At 34.6% G+C, this 18,140-nt stretch overlaps 3 protein-coding genes across 7 annotated transcripts; 1 reads left to right on the plus strand and 2 right to left on the minus strand.

The window, feature by feature from the left end:
- On the plus strand, positions 711 to 1,967 carry LOC109346335 (probable carboxylesterase 17). Its single transcript, XM_019585837.1, has one exon. It carries the CDS (start codon positions 775 to 777, stop codon positions 1,810 to 1,812), a length of 1,038 nt encoding a protein of 345 aa, XP_019441382.1. The 5' UTR covers positions 711 to 774; the 3' UTR covers positions 1,813 to 1,967.
- On the minus strand, positions 2,449 to 9,502 carry LOC109346337 (serine/threonine-protein phosphatase 2A 65 kDa regulatory subunit A beta isoform). Its single transcript, XM_019585838.1, has 13 exons — positions 9,274 to 9,502; positions 8,492 to 8,906; positions 7,407 to 7,653; positions 7,138 to 7,250; positions 6,187 to 6,266; positions 5,137 to 5,278; positions 4,945 to 5,025; positions 3,919 to 4,023; positions 3,509 to 3,691; positions 3,330 to 3,422; positions 2,993 to 3,132; positions 2,802 to 2,868; positions 2,449 to 2,717 (listed from the first exon to the last, which is right to left on the minus strand). The coding sequence occupies exons 2-13, from the start codon at positions 8,876 to 8,878 to the stop codon at positions 2,598 to 2,600; spliced, it is 1,758 nt and encodes a 585-aa protein (XP_019441383.1). The 5' UTR covers positions 8,879 to 8,906; positions 9,274 to 9,502; the 3' UTR covers positions 2,449 to 2,597.
- On the minus strand, positions 11,240 to 15,630 carry LOC109346338 (ubiquitin receptor RAD23c-like). 5 transcript variants are annotated; one of them, XM_019585842.1, is made up of 12 exons: positions 15,380 to 15,630; positions 14,329 to 14,490; positions 13,888 to 13,941; positions 13,693 to 13,772; positions 13,485 to 13,556; positions 13,161 to 13,338; positions 12,833 to 12,985; positions 12,685 to 12,753; positions 12,542 to 12,589; positions 12,350 to 12,459; positions 12,146 to 12,224; positions 11,240 to 11,615 (listed from the first exon to the last, which is right to left on the minus strand). In XM_019585842.1, the coding sequence occupies exons 1-12, from the start codon at positions 15,443 to 15,445 to the stop codon at positions 11,496 to 11,498; spliced, it is 1,191 nt and encodes a 396-aa protein (XP_019441387.1). In that variant the 5' UTR covers positions 15,446 to 15,630; the 3' UTR covers positions 11,240 to 11,495. The 5 variants fall into 5 exon arrangements, with proteins under 5 accessions (XP_019441387.1, XP_019441386.1, XP_019441384.1 ...); XM_019585841.1 differs by having other exon boundaries at positions 13,161 to 13,341; XM_019585839.1 differs by having other exon boundaries at positions 13,161 to 13,341; positions 13,666 to 13,772.

Below are 18,140 nucleotides of genomic sequence, written 5' to 3' on the forward strand. Positions count from 1 at the left end.
TATTTTCTTGATCATTCATTAGAAGTAAAACATAGGGAAATATTTATAGGTGTTCTTAAAATTATTGGGAAAGAACAAAAAAAGTTTATATCAAAAACTGGTAAAGTTAAAGTGTAAAAATGAAAATTTGGGTGGTTTTGGTTATTACGTTTGAATTTATAAAAAAAAACTGATTGAGTTTTAATACTAGCCTTTATATAATGTTACCGTGTCATTTTATCATCTATCCTTTATATTTTATTATCATTTACTATTTAAAAAATTAATACAAATGAATAATGAATGACTGACTGTGTATAAATCTTTATACCGATAACACATATTTTTAGTTAAAATTATATTTTTAGTTGCCATTATCGCTTTTTGGCACCTTATATTATCGTCATCGTATCATAATATCCTCCGTCATTATACAGAGAGAGTGCTGGTGGCATTTTCCACAATTAACATGACCCAATTTGAAATTAATGGCATTTTCCTTTCTACATTGATGCTACCGAACTTGGTAGTGACAGCATTGAATTTTTCAAATGGGAAGTTCCATCATTTGAGAATTGGAATGACCCTCCACATGTGAATTCACTTGGAGACATGTGGCAACTTTTTCAACTGTCTACTTGGCATTGTAACATTCAAAGGTTGATACATCAATACATAATTTTCCATCCACATTCACTTTCACTTCTATGCGTATAAAAGGAAACACCACTATGCTTCAAACCCCAAGCCCCCACCTCACCTCAAATAAATTTATTTCTTTCAATCCCTCTAAAAATGAGAACAAAAGTCATGGCTGCTCTTACCTCAAGTCTAAGACTTAGCCCACAATATAATAGCAAAGACTATGAACAACACCATGGTTTTGTGGTGGAAGAAATTGAAGGGCTTATTAAAGTACACATAGATGGACACGTGGAACGACCCCAAATTGTTCCATGTGTCACACCTGCTTTGAGTCCAGAACTGAATGTGATTTCTAGAGACATAGTCATTGACCATGTTACAAACACTTGGGCACGTTTCTATGTTCCAATTTGCCATAAACAGAAGCTACCTTTACTAATCTATTTTCATGGTGGTGGCTTTTGTGTTGGCTCTGCAGCTTGGAGTTGCTACCATGAATTCCTTGCTAGACTATCTACCACAGTAGAGTGCATGATTATATCAGTGAACTATAGATTGGCCCCGGAGAACCCTCTCCCAGCACCATATGATGATGGTTTAAAGGCCCTAATATGGGTGAAAAACCAGATGATATATAATTATGAGGCTAGTAAATGGTGGACTAAAAAATGCAACTTTTCTAGTGTTTTCTTAGCAGGGGATAGTGCAGGTGCTAACATAGCCTATAATGTTGCAACAAAGGTAGGTGCTAAACTAAGGCCTTTAAGCTTGAAGGGTCTTATTCTGATACAACCCTTTTTTGGTGGAGAAGTAAGAACTGTCTCAGAGAAATGCATGGGACAATCACATGGTTCTGCTTTGAACTTGACAGCATCTGATGCATACTGGCGCTTGGCACTGCCATCTGGTGCTGACCGTGACCATCCATGGTGTAATCCTTTGGCAAAAGGGTACATGACATTGAAAGAGTTGAAGCTGTTGCCTACCTTGGTTTGCATATCAGAGACGGATATATTGAAGGACAGAAATTTGGAGTTTTGTGATGCTCTTGGAAAAGCAGGGCAAAGAGTGGAATATGTGGTGTATAAGGGTGTTGGACATGCATTTCAGATTCTAAGCAAATCTCAGGTTTCGAAGAGTAGAACCAATGAAATGATGGCTCGTATCAACTCTTTCATGGCTCTTTGATTCTCTGTTTTATTATTTTTGCTTGCTTAATCTCTATGTAGATATGTTAACTCTTGCTGAAAATTTTAACTGGGTATTGCCAATTGTAAATTATTGAAGCAAAGGGCTATCCCACTATAAACCAATTTAGTAGAACTTCATATTATTATAACTAGACTTAAAATTTTAAATTATTGATCATATGTAAATCGTCGGTAGAAATGATAACTTCTCTTAAACTATTCCAAGAATCATATATAACTATCATATTTTAGAACAACGTGTGATTAGGAAGCCAGTAGACCAGTATACGAGTTTCTTTAGATGATGAAGTTCTCTGTTATCGTCGTGTTTTATTCTTTTTTTAAAAAAAATTGTTTTAACTTGCGAATGATTAATTAAAGTAACGTTTACTAGTACGCATTGATCTAAGTGATAATAAATTTGATTTCCTTGACCACGACCTGGGGTTTGAGTCTAGTTGATAGAAAAAATATAGAAGCTGAAAGAATCTGCCCCAGTAATGAGTCTTAACTCGATGCTATATTTTAATGAAAGATGATTTTCATTCATCCAATTAATGAATTATAACTATTTACCACCTATATCATTTGTGCCATTTTAAAAGAAATAGATGTCAATAAGAAAATTATAATATAATATAATAGATACCAAATCACATTAAACAGTCAATAACTAAACAATTTGCAGATAAACATAACTACACAAGTATTATCCAAGACAGTTGGAAATATTGGCATAAATACTAACGTCTTCAACCTAAATCGGTGTTGAAACATTCTTGCCTAGCTAGACATCATGACATGGTCAATTGCCTGTAGAGCTTGGTTGGAAAAAAATCGCACATCGACATCAGGATCCTCACTGAGCTCAACCAAACATGGACGGATTGTTTTTTCCACCACCTAAATGGCAAGGATGCTCACATAATAAGTCAAACAAACGAAGGATGAACAGAAGACGAAAACACAAGAATGTATGATACTTACAGACTGATCAACGATTGGGAAGATGGACTCTAATACCTTTGCAACATTGAACTTTATGTTGGGCACTCTACAGGAGCAGTGAAAAACTTAAACAAGTACAACAACTGTTTTTGACCCTTACCCTATGGCAATATAACAAACTATAAAAAGTAAAACCACTTATTCAGATAGAAAAGAGCAAAATGAAATACCTGTCTTTTGATGCAGCAACAACAACAGGCAACAATGTTGAACAAGTGATTTCGGAGCCCATTACAGGAGCAAGCATAGAAGTAGCACGAAGAATGGTCATCCGATATAAGTAGTGTGGATTGTTAATCATCTCCAAAACCTGTACCATACATGGCATGCTGATACTTGTAAAGTTGCCTTTAAGAGAATAACAGAAAAAGTAGTAGCTGGTAGACAGATATTTCAATAAAAGCATCTTCAGAGTTCAGACCCTATAAAGGTGGGACCTATAAGAAGCTCATGAGATAATTGGTCTACTGCGTAATAACAATAAATTAAGCCTGCCAACATATGAACCTGTGGAATTATATGCTGCATAGCCCACTCAGGACCAAATTCTTCAGCAAGGCGTTTCAAGTTGTTTGCAGCTGCTTCACGAATAGAATGCACCTGCAATATACACTCAGAAGGTTAACAGCAATAATCACGAGGTCCCAAAATATACTCACACAAGCAAGGAGATGGAGAGCTCAAACCTTATCCTGTAACCATTGCATGCATAGAGCACCAAGCTTATCATCGAAAAACCCAACCCCCAATTGACTTGCCAATAAGGGTATATACTCTATTATTGCAAGCCGGACCCTCCAATGCCTATCCTCAGCAAGCTCAACAATGGCTGGTAATAAAGATTGGGATAACAGATCGATTCCAATAACCTACAAGAATGGATTGATCATTATGACTGACAATGTTGCTTTAGTTGTATGCATTTTATTTTAGGTGTGAGTATATGGAGGCATGCAGACATAAGGTCATCAACAAAAGTCATAACTTCTTTATGCTAGAATGAATAGCATCATACAAGGAAAAGATAAAAGGTTTGCTAAAGAATATAAAACATGCAAATTAAAACAATTACAGAGCATATAAGTGATATAACAACCTGATTCACTTGATCAAGCTTGCTGATGATGTTTAGGCGCACATCAGGAAATTCATCCTTCAAAAGAGAAAGGAAAATCGGAAGAAGCTGCTCAATGGTTGCTTCCTGCAATGAAAGTAAAACAGAACTAAGAATCGCATCACATTTACACTTAAAAGCAACTACTATCACAATTAGCCCTGGAAAAAAGAAAAGAATAAAATCATTCATGGACTGTTTATTTTATTTGCAAAAATGAAGAAGTTGGTAAATCGACTAAATCCCAATATACGTCTTGAATTTCTTGGAATAAAAAAGGGTTAAAAGTGGTGACGCCACAAAAATTATTCGATCTAGCAGAATTAAATAATCACAACCCAGTAAATTCAATAGAAGTCTTCATAACAGCAAAATGCAGAAGTCAGCTACCACAAAGTAACCAGACAAGCATAAAAATATACAAAATCCTACCAAATACAGAAAATGCATAATGTGTGGGCCAAACACAGATGACATGAAAGGCATTGATAACATTTACATAGTTTATGACTTTGCCAACTTAAAAGACCTCGATACTGCACTAAACCTAGATTGGGCAATAGTTACTCTTTTTTCCCTTCATTATACAGGCTGGGAGGACAGGGGGAGGTGGAGATTTTTAAAGGTGAATCTGGCGAACTTCTGGACAGGTATCTCTGGTGCATGTATGAGTATGACACATGCCCTACCCTACTTTCAAAGGACATATTTGAGTACATAGTTGTTGACAGTTTTAATTACCTATATGGCTATACATCACAATCAGGTGATTCCTTTGAGGAATCTGTGAAACATACTCTACGACCCAAAGTTCCAACATGATGTCTTGAACTCGGCTTAGAGAATGGGAAAAATAAAAACAAATGGACTTTGTTATGAGCAATACACTGAAAGATAAAAAATGAATAATTTGTAAGAAACCCAACAGATTTCACCAAGCAAAATATGACAATGCATATTCTTGTCTAGTGCACACTGACTGCATAAACTGCTATTTGACATTTATACCTTTCCTAACACTGGAGCCATTCCCATTATTACTGAAGCCAACGCAGAGCGGACATGCTGTGAAGAATCCGATGACAATTCCTGCAAAAATTGTTCAAAGGTATTTAAACATACAATAATCAATTGCACAAACAAAACAGAAGAGTGCCTCTATATTAAATTTAGAAGAATTTCTTTCCCAAAGATGCACACCTTCACACAAGGAAGAATATGCTGAATTGCAAGGTCAGGATTTAAAATCCGGCAAAACTTGGTCACTTTTCCAGCAGCTGCTATGCGTACTTCAGCCTCATTGTCTCGAAGCAACCGCACATAGGCAGGGACCAATTCCGTTCTTTAAAAACAATAGTGACGAAAGAAAATCTTAAGAAACATATATAGATATATTGCTTGGGCTTCAGCTTTAAGCCCTACTAAATATATGATGAAATCAATATAGGAATCAGTGATGTTGGAACAGTACAATTTACGATTTAACTTGTACGCAACATGCGCATTGCCGCATTGGTGAACGGAGAGTCGTTCGAATCATGTGATACGATGCCGACTCGTGAATTGCTGGATGGAGACCGATTCCAGCTGCTACAGTGGCGCAGGTTTTGCAATCAGATTCCGTAGTTCCGAAGTCTGGTCTGTCACAGCCCATAATTAAAGTGTCTCTTTTTTCTTTTTAAATGTGCATCTTCTGTACAGAGCATTTAATGTCTTTTAGGCCTTTTTAATATATATCTTGGACATCTACGAGACTTCTATATTGTGCCTTTTTAGTATCTTTTAGGCTGTTTTTAGTATTAGTTTATAATTATAATGACATCTTCTAAACTTCTAGAATGTACGTTTATTCTAGAAATCTTCCAGACTTCCCAGTTCCCATACATTTCTTCTCCCATTTCTCTTATTCTCAGGTTCCATCCCATATTTCTATTCTTTTTTATAAACATACATTCAATACAGCCATAGCTCAAAAAAAGGAAGTGGAGAAAGATATGCTTCAAGCTATTTTTCCTTATGTTTATGAATCTTCAGGTTTGATACAATTTACAATTCAAAAGTCAAATTTCTCTATAGATTCACAGTTTGAAATCGAATTTTGATAACCTTGATATGAATCATATGTTCTGGTATATGAATCATTATCGAGAATGACAAGTCCCGACTAATGAAAATCACTCAAGGGTGACTTTGCAGTATATTCACATAGGCTAGGACACTAATAGAAAGATATGTAATGAGAAACAATACCTGGTAGGCTCAGGTCCCACAGCTTCACATAGCTCATACAACTGATTTGCAACCATGTAACGGACACGCCAAGACTTATCCTATCAAGGCTCAAATTAAATAAATTAATTAATTAAAATATTACTTGGTATGGTGTACAACACGTTATACAAATATAAATGCAGGGAGACCAAACTACTAAGGGATTCACCAAAAAGCTGCTAAGAATGTGTTTGGGAGTAAACAGGGATGGAAGAAACAAATCGCATGATTTTTCTTTCCCCTGTTTGGATGTTTAAAACAACCAAGTTACAAATTAAAATTATGATAATTCTAATTCAGCTTTGTGAATTGTTTTTTGGTATAACCAACTGTGTCCAAGATAAGGAACTAATCCATTTCAGAGGTGTAACCTAGTATCTTTGGCCTAGTATTATATGTAGGGATCCAGTGAGACCTTACACTACTAGACTAATACTTTTTTGGTATTCAGCTTTGTGAATTTACTACTATTTCTTAATAAACTATTACCTTAACATTATTCCCAACAAAGATGTTTAGAAAATGAAACACGTTCGATCAACAGAATACGAAACAAAGCCCTACTGTGCTCTGGGTTAGCTTTCCAATGACAAAAAGTTCATATTAAAACATAGTTAACATCACTGAGTTACTGGCATTCCCTTCCATAAGCATAGACGAATATTGTCCTGGCAGGTCAGAATAACCCAAACAACATCCTCACACCCTGACACATTTCCCTTACTTCTTTTAGGTAAAAGGTGTAATCCTATTCAGTAGATGTTATTTTAGTAACAAAACATTCCAGGACATTCTTGCAAAATTAAAAAACATAAGATTATAAATTCATGAGATGAAAAACAACTAGTCTCTAGACGATGACATGAGTGTAATGAAGAAAAGAAACTAATTATATATTATCAATAGTTTTATCCACCCTCCTAAGAATACCTGGGAGAAGTTAACAATAACTGGGAGTATATGTGCAGCACAATCTTGTGGCTCCAACAGCTTTCCAAGTGCAGCACAGCCCTCCACAGCCAACAATCTAACAGAATCTTGATCTAATCCAAATAATAAGTACAATTTAATATTTAAAAACCAATGTATATTTTGGAAAAAAGATAATAGAGTCTACAACATAATCAAACAGCTTAGTGCACTTCACAAATGATAGATACTTTCCATCTAGAAAGAAAAATATATGTTTATTTAATTACCATCCTGAGTAAGATCGTCAAAAATCGACATGATGTCTGCTTTCAAATGAGCATATTCAACAGTAGCGGCAAATTTCCCAAGATTTGATGCAGCAGACCTTCTAACCATAGGCATATCATCTTGACATAACTGACTGTATATTGATCTCAACTCTGTCTTTGACGTTTCTGGTGCACTTGCATACACAATATGAAATAATCCACATGCAGAGACTCGGGCAGTAAACCATTCACCTGCTGCTAATCTCTGAAAGAGAAATTGTAGCATGAATTGGGCAAGATGTTCGACCAGCATAATGAATGGGAACTAGCAGGATATATACAATACATCATAAATGATAGACAAGGACTACAACACACATGATCACTAGGCCTAACAGAATGTTGTAGTTTTATATAGTGCAGCCAAATTGCAGAGGCATATATGGTAGAATCATTTAAGTCAACCCAGAGCCATTAACTAACCTTTTTTCATTAAGTAGACTACAAGGTTGTTCACATAATGGAAAATATCAAATTCCAAGAAGAACTAAAAATGATACAATAATATGATAATCAGTAGCTCAGTACAACTACTTTTGTACCTCAATTGTGCAAGTAAGCATCAAAATACAGATGGTGTTAAGTTATTAATTACCTATGTTGTGAATCTTTTAGTTATGAACCATGACTTATTTTCCGGTTTTTAAAAACCACAACTTCCACAGAAGTTTTATTTATTATATGTATACTCATGTTTTTTTAATTGCTGAAGAAAAAATAAAACTTGTCTATGTAGTGGTTTTGAACCACCACTTTTTACTTAAAAAAATAAGTCAAGTTTCTTTCTTAAAAACCAAACAATAAGTTATGGTCCATATCTACAATGTTGTAAAAGCTAAACTACTTTCGTTAATAATTCAAAACTTACAGCATGTAGTAATTTTTAAGGTTACTGTCATTACAAACGTGAAAGGACTCAGTACCACATTAAGCACCACCACACCAGAACCGCGTCTGAGAAAGGAAATATTCTAGGCCTCACTCATGATGGCATTCCACATAAAACAACAATAGACATTTATGATGAAAAAATGTTAACTGACCTTCACCAATGGGATGAAATATTCAACCAAATCACTCTCCCTCATTTGAGATCCAATTCTACAAAGTGATTCCACAGCCTTATCTCTCACACAGGTTTCCTCAACAGTACAAAGATTCTCCAGTGGTGGGAGCAAAACACTGGCATGTTCCACTCCCCCGACATAAGGAACAAACACTCCCAACTCTTCCGCCATTGCAAGAAGTACCTCATCCTCATCGTCATTATTTTCAATCAAAAATGGAATTAATTCCCTACGAGTTCGCTCCTCCCCAAGAGCACGTGCAATCGTAGATAGCCTCCGAATCGAGTTCAACCGCAGCTGGATGTCATCATTTTTCAGCTCCTCGATAAGAACTGCTATCGGATATAGTGGTTCATCAGCCATAGATATTTTGTTTATATTCCCGAGGTTTCTGGCAGAATCATCAAATTGTCAAAAGGCCAACCATAACCATAAGTTCCACAAATAAATAGAAATCCGGGTAAAAAATTAGTAAGACATGAAACAGAAAACACAATCTATTACTAAACTATCACACTGGCATTTATGTACGCATAAACCATTAAAAATGAGATCGCTTGAATTTGAAACTTCTTTTAACTATATAATCCCCATTTCAATACATTAGTTCACTCCTATTAAATTCTCTGTCTCTTTCTCTCACACGCATATAATAGCTTTTTAACTTAAAAAACACGCATCGCACATCCAAAACATTTCAAAAGTTGTTCGAATTAAACAATTGAAATCAAGTGTCAAATCTGAAGAAAATATTGTACCGTATCGCACGAAACTATCGATGTCTTTCGAATTGGCGAGCTAGCTGTGGAGAAATTGAGATCGTACAGTGAATAGTTGAATAGAGTCGAATTCAAAATTCAAAAAACGCATAAATAGGAAGTGATATGAATGTAGAGAGAAAACCCTAACAAAATAAAAGAAGAGGAGAGAGGAGGAAGCACTGTGGTCACAGCTTAGTGACACCAACAGAAAACAAATGGCGCATCTCATCGACTTTAACCTTTAAAAGGCACGCACACTTGTGTGTAACTATGGACTAGTAACTTCTTTTTTTAACCCAATTTTATTGTTTATGTGAAAATAATAGCAATTAGAACACTCGAGTAAAAAATTACATTAACTTTTGTTTATTTTATTTTTTATAAAAGTAAAGCAAGAATACGTTACACTTACTTAAGGTACAAAATTAAGTTAGTTTATCGGTTATATAGTGTACAATGGTTAGGTTTTACCATAATAAATGAGTCAAACCGTAAGAAAGTGGTTTGATTTGGTTGTTTCTAGAAAACTTTGTTTTGCTTCATCGTTTCACCGATTACATTTTTTTAAGGAACTATTGCTAAAAGATGCAACACTATCCGTAGGAAAATTAAACTTGATGTTTCCAAGTCCTCAATTTGAATAAGCAAAGCAAGAACTATGTCTTTATTTCAAGACCTTGATTGGGCCTTTGTATTCTCATAGTCTTCCAAAATGAATATAACCGTTAGCATGCGGACCATGCAGATTTGGTTGATTCAATTATGAAGTATTTTTTGGATAAGTGCTTGAGAGGGGTCAAACATCAATGTTACAAATAAGGCCATCCAAGAGAAACTAACTACAAATACTAGCTTGAAGAGATTTATCACTTCAAAAAAGGATACTAGTGTGGAGGCAAACCACTAAAGTTGTAGTGGAAATGGAAATTAGGATTTAGAAGGGGGAGTTTTTGTATGCATGCTATAGTTCGTCTCAGCGATTTATGATGTTATCAAACTGTGATCTGTGAACTAGATAGATTATAATCAATCCTAGTAAAAAATTGAATTGAATTGTGAAATTGGACCCAACCATATTTTTCTTGATTTGGTTCAATTTTATCAAGTTTCCCCTTAACTCCTCAAGAATATTTTATCAAGAATATTTCTTCCCTAATTAATCTCTTTCGAGTACGTGATTGTCGCTCCAAATAAGTGTCACTTCCAAGATTCGAACTCTTGACATTTTAGTCATTTTGAGATCTAGTAAGACCTTATAACACTAGATCAGTTAAACCCACATTAATTAGTTTTTAATATGACAATAAAGGTGGAGGCAAGGTGTGATATAATAAGTGTTATAAAATATATAGTTTATATGGTGTTTTTAGTATGAGAATCCTTGTGTATATATATAGCTCTTTTCTTAACGCAATATTACAAACGGCCAATGAGGTCAAGTGATTCAATTGAGGATAGTTCTTACCAAAAAAAACTAACATAAATTATTAGGTCTTAATTGAATTGTCGTGATTAAAAAAATAGGTGCAGATGATTATATGATCATCAACTAACCTGAACTACTTTCAGGTGATGAAAACCCCTATATTTATATCAAGTGCCTAGAAACTAACGCAAAGAATTTTCAATATCAATATCTTAGTTTTTACCATTTTGGTATTTACAAAAATCTTGTACTTAGTACTTTATATGAACCTCCTAACCTACTCACCACTAGCCGAATCTTAATGGCTTCTGTTATTTATAATTCGAAATGTCAAGAAAACTATTTTTTAGCAGTAATGAAAGTGCCCAGATCTTATTGTCTGTAACGTGTATATGATACAAACAAACGAGTGGCAGAAAATATTTGTCACAAAAATACTCGACTTGGTGGGTAAGGAAATTTTGCAGAACCCAACCAGGACTTTCAAACTGAAGTCATATTGCCACGGAATCAACAGAGTTTTAAGTAAGTATTTAGAAAAATCACAATTAGACATTATAAAAAGATGCACAATAAACCACCAATACAGTGCAAACGACTATGTATATAAATACTTGACGGGTGGAAACTGTGAATAGGAACAAAGGCAATAAATAATGTGGTGGAGGAGGTAAAAACATCCCTTGTCCACTTGACTACTCAATATCCAACATTACCTCATTAAACATAAATGTAACCAAGAACCATCAAAAGATAAGATACCAACAAATAATTTGATAATTGGAAAGGAGATCTATTGTTCATCAAACTCATTCATGTGATCTAAAAGGTAGTTGGCAGCCAATTCCTCGTTTTTGTTACAAGCGAAGTAAACCTCCAATACAGTTGCACGATCAAAACCCATTGCTTCAAGCTGCAGTCGAAAACAAACATCTTAACTTGCGGAAAAATATAAATGACGGAAGCTGTTAACAAGTTAAACCCAGCAATCATTAGGAACAGCAGGGATCATTCCAAAAACAACAGGCCTAACATTTTCATGTAATGCACACTCAGAAAAGTATGAATCATCTGTTCAAGAATAACCCTGTTGTTTCTGAGGAACAGAAGTGGAGTTAAATTTGATTTAATAATGTTAAAGTCTGGAAACCAAATGTAGAATTCTAAACCGATACAGTTAACTTCACCCAAATTCAGAATGAAAAGTTCAGATGGTCCACTGGAGCTACCTATATTAGTTTGCAATGCATATCTTGTGAACATAAAGTGTAAAACTATCATATTATTGTTGCATATACCTTTACTTTGTTTCAGCGGGATGTTATGATGTTTTCATTTATCATATAGTTTAAAATGAAACTGATGTTTTCAATGTTCTTATAGGCTTGGAAAAGAAAACAGGTATCATTTAATGCTTTATATAGCCAAGAGGTAAAAACTTACACGTTCAATTGCCTCCCGCTCCTCAGGGGTGACAGTTACTGCTTGTGGCATGCCAGAAGCCAGTTGCCCTAATAAATTCCTAAAGAGTATATTACAAGAGCAAAAATTAAGCCACTGGACAAAAATTGATAAACAAAGACACACAACCTCTCTTCAAACACGAACACAAATCTAGCTAAATAACAGCATCAGATTATTCCTCACCCTTCGCCACCTTCCACAGGTTCATTTATCAGACGGAGGAAGTCAGCTTGATGATCTCGAATCAATCTCATAAGATGAGGATTTTGTTTGCCAAGCTCTTGTAGCATGGGCTGCAACAAGAATAAAATTCAGTCTAACCTAAAGAAAATAATGAAGGATATTGGATACACTACAAAGGCAGAGACGAAAAACCTGCAATATTTGTGGATTAGCCTGCACCATAGCACGCAGGGCTTGGAACTGAAACAAAAATAAAAAAAATCAAAGAATCTAGTTAAGACATGCCAAATAAATAAGAAATTCAGTCTAAACGAGAGGGGGGAGATAATGAATACTTGTTGACTGTTGCGTAGAAAATCTAAAGAGCCAGCACCAGCAGCACCAGAACCAGCATTGGGGAGGCCCTGTTAAACAAAGTTTAAGTATATCACCCCAAAAAATCCCCATTATATTTTCTCCAATAAAATACAGTTCAATAGTTACCTGGGGAAAGAGGTCTAAAGGTAGAGCATTAGGCCCGCCTGAGGTAACAGGAGCTGGTTGTGCAGTTTGTGCAGCAGGATCTGTAGGAATAGCAGGTTGTGCACTTGCGGGTACTCGGCCTATAACGGGTGCTTCAGCTTGCTCAGGGATACCCTATCATTTATAAATGATATATAATTAGAGAGAGAGCAAGACAATATCATGCAAGACTCAAAACCACTGATCAAAAGTAAACTTCAACCAAAATAGCAGTGATGCCAAACGATTAAAAACCCCAGCAACAGAGGTATATAACAATAAATATCAATAACTAAGAAAATCCACATACTGAATACAGATATTCAACAGCTCTCTCTGGGTTGTTGTAAGCAGCTCGAAGAGCCCGGACAACAGTATCCCTATCCCAGCTCCCACCACCCATATCAAGGATGTGCTGAATAATTTCCTCTAAACTGGTTCCAGCAACCAGATTTGATGCTGCCTGCCCATAGACATCAGACCCTTCCCTGCTTCAAAAAAAAGTTTCTTTCAACAACAATTTTTAAAAGGATGAATTAACAAAACATTAAGATTTTTCCATAATTCAACATATAAACATTACAGAAACTATATATATCAACATTCTTAACGTCACGAGAAACAGAATATTTACACAGCAGTGCTTGAAGGTATTGGAGCAGGAGCAGGAGCAGCCGAAGGAGCAGGAGCAGTTACAGGTGCAAGTCTGTCAAATTGAAATGAAGTTTTAGACAGCATACGTTCAGCCAAAATAGTTGGAAAAACATTAATCTTAAAAACTCAACAAAAATGCTGTGAATAAACTGGACACTCACGGTGCTACAGTTGCAGCAGGAGCCTGAGGTGCTACAGTTGCAGCAGGAGCCTGAGGTGCTACAGACACTGGGGGGGTTGAAGTAGGAGCTGCACTTGCTTGTGGGGCCTGCAATGAAGCCAAAATTGTTGGATAATATTTCTAGAATCACTAAAGGAGAATAGAAAAAGGATAATAATGATAATAACATTAAAATATTCATAGCATAGCAAACTGTTCTCACCTTCACTGAAGGTGCAGTTGAAGTAGCAGACCCTTCACCAGATGTACTCCTAGTCTGTCATATTTTGAGCACATAGTTCTAAATTAGTATTAAATAAATGAATATAATGAGCATAAATTAGAAAACATCAACTCCTCATTGATTCAGGTCAATATAAACAAAACAACGTGTATGATAAATGAACATACATACACATTGCCTTTAGAATACAAAGCAATCAACCTAAGTCCACAGAATAATTAATAACAATTACCAAAAACACAAGTGAAGTAGTTTGTACATACTAAATAAGTTCAAAGATAAACAAAAAGTTTCTATATTTAACAATTACCAACAAAAGGTTTAAACAACTACATATGCATCGAAATATAGGATTATATTTTCATAAGTTCAAAGATAAACATAGTTTTAAAAAAAGAAATAGAAAAAATAGAATTCTACCTTTGATAGCATAATTACAATGAAACTATTTTCAGCTACTTTATTTTCCTCCAGAGTTGTAGCATCCTTTAGAACCTTCCCTTGATGAATAAGCATTTGTTGTGCAGCAGGATAAACATCTGCACCCTGAACAGTTTCTATATTTTTCTTCACATCAGAAACCTGATACAAATACCCACCATTACAACTAAATGACTAATATATCAAACCAAATATTGCAGTTCAGAAAAAAACAGAACAACGTAGAAGTAGAGCATCACATTCATAGAATCAGGACACCTACATAATTAAAAAAAATGAAGAATTGACACATGCAGAAATTGAACTACGCCTTTGGGTAGTTTAAAAATAATGTATAGATAAGTTCAGCTCTTGTTGTCCCAAAGAGACAAAACGCACATTACTTGGATAAAGTGCTGTCCCACAGTTGTTAGGACGGTGATAATTTTGACATTCCAGTAACCACTTGCTTATTGATCCCAGTGTCAGTTGTAGTGGTACATAGAAGTCGGATATGCTCAATTATCAAAATTCCCATGGACATCACCAGTACTTATCTAGATATCTTCTTATAGCATAGACTGGTTTAATATTCCTAAGGATCACGCAAAAGCTCCAAAGAAGGTCAATATGGAACTTATTCACTGCCATGATGCCATCTATTAGTGTAAGTATTGCAAAGCTTTCTAACAGATTTCCCACTAAAAATAGAATCCATGAAGGTATTACACGATGAAAAAACAATGTGGCCATAGAATGTTCCACCAAAGATGCCAGAGTTCAATTATTCCGCAACATATCCAATCACCAGAACAAATCAATCACCTTTAAAATAAAATAAAAACAGAATTTCCTAATTACGTGTTAAAAAAATCCAAATTGACAACAAAATTCAATAACAAACAATAAAAACCCTAAGTAACACTAAAATTCAGGGCTCTAGTGTGATCTGAAACTTCTCGCGCAATCCAGTAACTAAACACAATTCAAGACATGAGAAAACTAAAAACGAAAATTGGGAACGAAATTCGATTAAGAAGGAGGAGCAAACCGTGTCTTCGGGCTTGACTTCGATTTCGAAGTGAGTGCCTTTCAAAGTCTTGACAAAAACCTTCATGTTTATATCACCGGTTCTGAAACTTCGATCGCCGCCACGAACAGCGTCGGAATTGTCACCGGCCCGGCGGAACTACACCGATCCGCAGAGAATTATGCCCTAACGATAACAAAGAGAGGAAGCGAGAAAGAGTGACCTAAAGCGCAAATCGCAATCAACTAGTGAGAAGAAAATCCCAATTTTATATAAATAGAATTAGATATATATCTTGAAATATTCTAGTTTATGTTGGAAGTAAGTTGAATGATTATCAACACGCGCTTTTGTGAGATTAAATGCACGGACGAGTGTGATGGTAGCTTCCGTGGATACGTGTACGGTGGATTGGGAAAGTGAAGTTATCGTGGGAGAATGATGGATTAGAAATTTGGTGAGAGTTGAAGTGAGGAGCAAGCTAGATTTTTGTTGCTGATAAGGACTGAAGGGCGATGTTTATCTTGCAGTGTTTTTAGTTTTTTCCTTCATATTTCTAAAGATTTGTTTGTTTTCTGTTTTTATTGAGTGTAATATTATGCCTTATTGTGGAATAAATTTTATATAAAATTAATATATTATTTATTACTTATTTGTATTTTTTTTTAAAATAAAAAATGATTATTAAATATGAATATTAATGTTTTAACGATAATATATAAAATCTATACCTACTCTACGCATAAACTTTTTTTCTATTTTTTAGTTAGAGATTTAGAGCATATTTCGTAGTATCGGTTATATTTTTAGATTATAATTGTAAATAAAGTTATAATTTAATTGTTAGATTATAACTCATTGATGTAGATAATTATAATTTAATTTCTGGAATATTACAAACAATTGTTTAAATCATACTAGTAATTTTTGGGCAACATATATATTTTTTATTTACTAGCGTGTCGATAGGCACTCCGTGCCAATCGACCCATATTCATATTTTTTCTAATATGTAATGTATCATATTCATGTTATACTATTTAAGAAAAACAATTTAAATATAAAAAATACAATATATGAACTCAACAAATAGTAAAAATATAGATAAGTGGGTGTAAGGAAAATTAATAATATATAAATATAAAAAACGAAAGCAATAGAAGTAATATATGCAAGTTTATATTAGTTATTAATGAAAGATGTTAAAAAGATAAATTAAGAATATAAATTTTATGTTATAGTAGTGGTTATTATTTATTTTGCATTTATTAATATTGCAGATATTAAAAAACACTGATCCTCCCATGCTACAAATTAAAAACTTACCCAAACTTTGCTAAGGGAAACATATCATGTACGTGGAGCAAAGACTCAAGACTATGGTGGAGCTTCCAAAGTATCAAAAGATGTTGTTAAACGCAGATGAAGGTAACTAGTTAGTTACTACTCCTAAAATCTTGCCAAATTTTGCTAAGGGCACCGAATCATGGAGCAAAGACTCAATAAGGAAGTTGACGATCTTTTTATCTATTTTTGTACACAATACTAAAACTTGAAAAAGAATCATTGCCCACGTCAGAAATTATGTTGATCCACCAAAGTCATTAGCAGCTCTATGTCTATGTTCTCTTCTTCTAACATGGCTTCTATGCGTAGCTGAAGAACACAAGTCTTCTTCTCCTAAGGCCAAAATTGGCCAAGGATACCGTTTGATATCTATTGAAGATACCCATGATGGTGGCCTTGTGGGTCTCCTTCAAGTGAAGCAGAAGAACAACATGTAGGGTGCTAATATTCCTCTTTTACACTTCTTCATCAAGTCCTGCTTAGTATCAAGGTAGCATTTGATGCATAGAGATAAGATAATGCATAATGAAATGAAACACAATAGAATACGATGTTCTATTTTGTTCTACCAGCTGGAACCCACTTGTTTTACTCTTTATTCTTTGTGATATTTGGATTTATTTGTAAACTATACCATATAAAAAAATGAAAATACCAAATGTTAAAGTATTTTTTAGGGTTTGTCAGTGAAACCTCAAATTATCTAAGAAATTGAACCACCGTCCTTAAATTATCTTTTTAGAGTTTGTCTGTGAATTAGGTTTTGAAGAGGAATGAATGAAAAAAATGAAGGTTTTGAAATCATCTTTAAAATATATTTTATGACTCTAATACCTTCTTTTTATCTTTATTCTCCTCCAAAATTCAACTCACAAACAGACGAAAGTATAATTAGGCCAAATTATTCTAATATGATATCAAAGTTAGCCATCACCTTGTGAAAGATACTTATAATATGAATAGGTGTATCCATATTTTTGTTAGAAATTTGACTTTAATATTCTTGATAGGCATGAGACACAAAGTCGTTTAAGAGTTTGTTTGTGAATTTGATTTAGAGATGAGGAGAGGGTAAAGGAAGACTTCAAAGTCACCTAGGTATAATTAAGATTCATAAATTTTTCATTTTCCTTCCTTCACCTTCAAAAATCTATTAAAAAAACCAAAGGTGGGAGGATGCCTACAATCTTTTGCCAAGGGAGCAACCACTAGCTTTGGAATACAGTGTAAACTTTGTTTGAAGTCATGTATAAATAGATCTTAAGAAATCATAGTTTTCACATCCATAAGAATAGTTACAGATTACTAACCTTTCCCCATGGCGATACGATCCTCCATTTAGTTGTTNCTGGTGTGTGAATCTTTTCCACCATAATTTCACCAACAATAGCAATATCTCAGATAAAGTGATGTTTTATATCAATGTGTTTGGTCT

Source organism: Lupinus angustifolius, chromosome LG04 (assembly GCF_001865875.1).
Source record: "Lupinus angustifolius cultivar Tanjil chromosome LG04, LupAngTanjil_v1.0, whole genome shotgun sequence".
Classification (NCBI taxonomy): domain Eukaryota; kingdom Viridiplantae; phylum Streptophyta; class Magnoliopsida; order Fabales; family Fabaceae; genus Lupinus; species Lupinus angustifolius.